The sequence below is a fragment of the Neomonachus schauinslandi genome, chromosome 3 (assembly GCF_002201575.2).
Source record: "Neomonachus schauinslandi chromosome 3, ASM220157v2, whole genome shotgun sequence".
Taxonomy (NCBI): Eukaryota; Metazoa; Chordata; class Mammalia; order Carnivora; family Phocidae; genus Neomonachus; species Neomonachus schauinslandi.
In genome coordinates this window covers 72,839,632-72,845,953 of record NC_058405.1, presented here as the reverse complement: position 1 = coordinate 72,845,953, position 6,322 = coordinate 72,839,632, and the positions used below count along the sequence as shown (strand labels likewise).

At 39.4% G+C, this 6,322-nt stretch overlaps 1 protein-coding gene across 1 annotated transcript; it reads right to left on the bottom strand.

Annotated features, from left to right (window-relative positions):
- Positions 1 to 2,005: 2,005 nt before the first annotated feature.
- LOC110570209 (40S ribosomal protein SA-like) lies at positions 2,006 to 2,788 on the bottom strand. The gene has a single exon (XM_021678190.1). The coding sequence runs from the start codon at positions 2,786 to 2,788 to the stop codon at positions 2,006 to 2,008; it is 783 nt and encodes a 260-aa protein (XP_021533865.1).
- Between the last annotated feature and the right edge of the window lie 3,534 nt (positions 2,789 to 6,322).

Below are 6,322 nucleotides of genomic sequence, written 5' to 3'. Positions count from 1 at the left end.
CATTTTATGTGTTGTAAATATTTTTTCCCACTTCCATTTTTCACTTTTATTTATTTATTTTTTTGAGAGAGAGAGCATGAGTGGGGGCGGAGCACCAGAGGGAGAGGGAGAGAGAGAGAATTTAAGCTGGTTCCATGCTCAGCATGGAGCCTGACTCTGGGCTTGACCTCATGACCCTGAGATCATGACCTGAGCCGAAATCAAGAGTCAGATGCTTAACTCACTGAGCCACCCAGGTGCCCTCCACTTTTCACTTTAAAGATTAAATTGTTAATTTTAGTGTATTTTTCACTCTTCTCTCTTTTGTTACTGTCTTTATGTCCTGTTCATGAAATCTTTGCTACTTCATGGTCACAAAGATATTCTACCATGTTATTTTTAAGAAGCCTTATTTTACTTTCAAATTTAAACCTATAATCTACCTGAAGTACACCCATATGTATATTTAATTGAGCCAGCATCATTTATTGAAAATACAACTTTCGGGGCAACTGGGTGGCTCAGGTCATGATCTCAGGGTCCTGGAATCGAGCCCTGAGTTGCGCTGTAGCCTCAGAGGGGAGTCTGCTTCTCTCCCTCTCCCTCTGCCCCTACCCCCACTCATGGTCTCTTTCTCTCTCTCAAATAAATCAATAAAATGTTAAAAAAAAAAAGACAACACTTTCTTCACTGATCTGTAGTACATACTCATACACATACACAAATCCCACTTGGGTTTGATTAAAATTATACCAAATCTAACATTGACTTGGGGAGAATTGACATCTTTATAATATTTCCAATCTGTGAACTTGCTATATCTATTTATTTAGGTCTTCTTAAAAATAATTCACAATTTTCTTACCTTTTTTAGTTCTGTGAGTAAAAGTCTCACACACAGCTCATTAGAATTGTATCTAGGTATGATTGTATAAATGGTATCATTTAAAAATTTTCCAGTTTTCTAATTTTTGCTGATATATAGAAATACAAATAAATTGTGTATGTTGACCCTGTATCCAGCTGCATTATACAAAGATGCTTTCCCTTTCTTTCTTTCTTTCCTTCTATTTTTAAGATTTTATTTATTTATTTATTTGAGAGAGAGAGACAGAGATAGCGAGAGGGAGCACAGGCAGGGAGAAGAGGGAGAAGCAGGCTTCCTGATGAGCAGGGAGCCGGATGCGGGGCTCGATCCCAGGACCCTGGGATCACAACCTGAGCTGAAGGCAGACGCTTAACCGACTAAGCCACCCAGGTGCCCCTACAAACATATTTTCTAAGGATCTTTAGTTTTACTTCTTCCTTTCCAACCCTTCATTCTTTCTCTTTTCTCCATTTTTATATTGGTTCGGATCTCTGGTACCATGTTAGTGTACATGGTGATAATGAGCATCCATGTCTTGATTTCAGAGGGAAACTAGTAACAGTTCACTATTAAATATGCTGTTTGCTACAGTTTTTTTTGATAGATACCATTTATAGGTTAAATATGCTCCTTTCCACTCCTAGTTTGTATGGATTTTTAAAAATATCATGGGCATTAAATTTTATCAAAGGCCCCCAATTGTGTAAGATCTAATGTCTATAATAAACACCTTATTCTTGGGCGCCTGGGTGGCTCAGTCGTTAAGCGTCTGCCTTCGGCTCAGGTCATGATCCCAGGGTCCTGGGATCGAGTCCCACATCGGGCTCCCTGCTCAGCGGGAAGCCTGCTTCTCCCTCTCCCACTCCCCCTGCTTGTGTTCCTGTTCTCGCTGTCTCTCTCTGTCATATAAATAAAATCTTTAAAAAAAATGAAAATAAAAATAAACACCTTATTCTTTATCACTCATAGTGATTGTGCTTCTGTGATTGAACACTGATATGTAGTTTTCTTCTTAATCCAACCCAAAAGTCTTTGTTTTATCTGTTTATTTTCCATCAACCTTATTTCCATTTTCTGTTTAAGAGTCTGTGGAAGAATAGACTCTGAATGGTTCCTACCCTTCCAGTGGCCTGAGCAGTGGGAGTCGCAGACCAGGCTTCATGGCAGGCCGAACGCTGCAGGCTGCAGCAGTGGACAGGCCCAGAGGGCACCTGCGGCGTCGGACCAGTCTGTGACCTTGGGTTGAGTAGCAGTAAACCAGGGAGCTGGAACAGTCCATTCGCCCTGAAATTCCTCCTTGGTCCTGGCCTTCTCAGCAGCTGCCTGCTCTTCCTTCTCCACCACTTCAGGATCTCCGTGGAAGTAGACATCAGGCATGACCACCCACAGGTGGTTCAAAGGAGACAATGCCAGGCACGGCACTAAACTTCCCGGCCGGCACTCAGCGCACCAGATCTGCTGAGCGATCTCCCTGATGTTGCAAGGGATGGCAGGGTCTGCATTGCACAGAGGAGAGTCTGTATCATAGAGAGCAGTGGTAGGCAGGTTAACATACGGCGTCTGTGCTGAGAGGCTGGAGGACAGCCCTGGGATCGGTAGCCACCAGAAGTTTCGGCTCCTTGAAGGCGAGATCTCGTTAGTGAGGGTTCCGGGAGTGAAGCGGCCAACGGTAGGAGTGGATCCAGTGGCAGCAGTGAAGTTCAGCACCGCCCCCTGGCCAGTAGTCCTGGAGGATGTGACAACTGACATCAGCTGGGTTTTCCATGGCAACAGTGGCTTAAGCTGAGAGCAGAAATTTCTCCCAGGTTCTCTTCCTGGGAGAAATGATGTAGATGCCATCACTTTTCCTTTTATAGATGTACTGTTCCATTTGGAGGTCAAGTTGGCGCCACCGATGTGGGCTCCTGCTGCAAGGAATGTGAAGACATCCTTCTCTTTCATGGCAGAACACCCAGCGATCCGGACATTGTGAAAGCTTCCCTTTAAGTTACCACAAGAACCCAGGACATTGTGCAAGATTCCCTTTAAGTTAGCATGGGAACCCAGAACAATGTCATATGGACTGCTCTACAAGTAGCTTGGAAAGGCTGAAAGCCTTTGTCTTTTAATTGGATCTTGATGGTTTACATTTAATATATGTAGATTTAAAGTTATCTTTCTTCTTTTCCATTTGTTCTGCCTATTCTACGTTCAATTTTCTCTCCCTTTTTTGATTCCTTTTGGATAAAATATTTTATTATTCCATCCCCCTCCCCTTGTATTACGTTGTTATATATTTTTGCTTTACTTTTAGTAGTTATCCTAGAGGTTACAATATGCACCTTTGACTTACCGAAGTCTAAGATAAATTACTACTTTTATTACTTCTTTGAAAATGCAAGGAATTTAAGGTCCTTCATTTATATCCTTTATGATTTTTTAAAAGATTTTATTTATTTGAGAGAGAGAAGGAGAGAGAGAGATCGCACAAGTGGGGGGGCAGAGGAAGAGGGAGAAGCAGACTCCCCCTGAGCAGGGAGCTGGACATGGGACTCCATCCCAGGACCCTGGGATCATGACCTGAGCTGAAGGCAGCCACTTAACTGACTGAGCCACCCAGGCACCCCAATATCCCTTATGTTTATGTGTTGTTTTCATGTCTTTTAATTCCACATCTATTTAAAACCCCATAAGGCATTGCTATTGTTTTATACGGTCCATATTTATTTGGTTTTACTGGGATATTTCACCCTATTGCTCTTCATTCCTTCCATCTGAATCCTTTAGTGTGGGTCTGCTAGTGACTAATTTTCTGATTTTGTCTCAACTCTTTATTTCATCTTCATTTTTAAAGAATATTTTCATTGGACATTGTATTGTAGCTTGGTAGTTATTTCCTGTGTTTTGAAGATAATGATGATGCACATTTTTCTTCTTTCTATCATCGGGCTTGCCAGGAGTGTATCTGTTTAAACCTTTTGATGTTTTCTATTTCCTTAGTTTCGGTCTTTCCTTTATTACACATTCCCTTTTCCTCCTGTCTCTCAGTTCATTTTGTCCTTGTATAAGTTTGTTACTATTCATTCCTTTTTTTAAAAAGATTTATTTATCTGAGAGAGAGAGAGAGAGAGAGAGAGAGAGAGAGAGGCAGACTCCCCACTGAGCACGGAACCCAACCCAGGGGGTTGGATCCCATGAAGCGGAGCTCATGACCTGAGCCGAAATTGAGAGTCTGATGCTCAACCGAGTGAACCACCCTGGTGCCCCTCATTCTCTTTTAATAATAAAAGTACTTAAGACTATGTTTACATTTCTTCTTAGTATAGCAGTGTAGTCTAGGCTTTAAGATGCAGTATGTACTCCTTTTCATTGATGTTTGGATGTTTGTAATTTCAGTTTTATTTTTTCCTTGGTCCTGGAAATATTCAGAAAAACATCTCTTTATTTCCAAATAGGTGGGCTTTCTTATCCTCTTTTTAGCATTGATTTCTAGTTATATTGGATTGTAATCAGAAAATGTAGCCTATAAAATCCCTATCTCTTTAAATGTATTGTGGTTTATATTATGGCCAAGGGTATGTTTAATTTTTGTAAATCTTCCATAGTTATATGAATAGAATATATATTTTGGTAATAGGGTACGAAGTTCTCTATTTGGCTGAAACATAAGCCAGTTGATTATATTATTAATATATTAATATCCCTGTTTTTTTTTTGTCTATCTGTTAAATTCTGAAAGAGGTTTATTAAACTCTACCATTATAATTATGTGTGTGTGTGTGTGTCTGTCTGTCTGTCTGCGTGTGATTCAAACCAAGTTCTGTATTGCTAGGTGTTCTTGCATTTTGGCATTCAGTAATATTATTTGGTGCATAAAAGTTTAAGATTATTATTATTTTGTGGAGTTCACCTTTTATCTTTACATAATGTTCCTCTTTTTCACACTTATGTTTTGGCCTTAATTTTTCTTTACCTAATGTTAATATTTTCACTCATTTTTGTTTTCACTTAGGCCAATCAAAAATCCTAAATAAACCGTAGTACCTAGATCCTTGTTCTACACTAGGTTATGTGGGAGGTTTGAGCAGACTTGTGCAAAAGACAGTTTCTTGCTTCAAGGAGCTTCATTTTAATTTTACTAATGGCATATCCTATTAAGATTCTTGTTTTAACATATACATTGTTTTCAGCAAGTCTGATATAAAGCTTTTCATCAAAGAGTATAAATTAGAAAATCTGCACAACAAATATCTAACCTTTGCAATAGTAAAATAAATTATTAATATAGCACTATTAGATATAAATTATAATAATGGACATATTACACACGGGAATGTTGAGTGACTTTCTGGAATAGGGGTGCCTAATCAACAGAAATGGTGGCAGTGAGCTTTGCTAAATCAAAGGTACTTCTGTAAGGCTGGTGGTAGCTATATGGATGATAACAGTGATTTCCTTTAATAATCAGGGTTATTTCCAAGGTACAACTAATGTTAAAATCATGTTTGCCTTCACACAGGAATAGAATGATAGTCTTTAAGTTCTTTGAAAACTTGTAAAGGAATGTAGCAAATTACTTTTATTACCACCAAGACTTAAAATCTGTACACTATATACAAGTATGATGACATTGATGAAAGACTACCTCTTCTGTAGAGGGTCACAGATACACTAAAATTTTTTTTCAACATATCAATTGTTTTTTGTTTTTAAGTAGGCTCCACACCTAGCATGGAGCCCAATGCGGGGCTTGAACTCGTTACCCTGAGATCAAGACCTTAGCTGAGATCAGAGTTGGAGGCTTGACTGACTGAGTCACCGAGGCAGGCACCCCAACATATCAGTTATTTCTAACTGCCACAAATAGAAAGACTTTTAAGTGCACCAGAAATTTGTCAAAACAAGATTAACACTAGGACGTTGCTAATAATCTTATATAGAATTATAGAGCAGAACTTAGAACTTAGAGCATAAGAGGACACACAATCTTACAAATATAGAAGAAATAGATATAAATGCAGTCAATTTCATTTCTGAGAGTCAAAAATAGTCAATCCTAACTTATCCACATGTAGTTTCCACCTTAGTTGTCTTGAGGGAGAATTTTTTTTTTTTAAGATCTTATTTATTTGACAGAGACACAGCGAGAGAGGGAACACAAGCAGGGGGAGTGGGAGAGGGAGAAGCAGGCTTCCCACCGAGGGGCTCGATCCCAGGACTCTGGGATCATGACCTTGAACCAAAGGCAGATGCTTAACGACTGAGCCACCCAGGCGCCCCAAGGGAGAGTGTTTTAAACTCAGGCTTCTATCACTAACAACACAATCACTAACTACTCAGAAAATGTGAAGTTTTCCCTATTACTGGTACTAAATACAAATTAACATCAACTTTAGCTTTTAGCAATCTGCTGCTGGGGGAATGTTGCTAGAGGCCACCCACAAAAAATGTAATTCTTACACTATATCCCAAAGCAAATGTGATTTATGGATTATT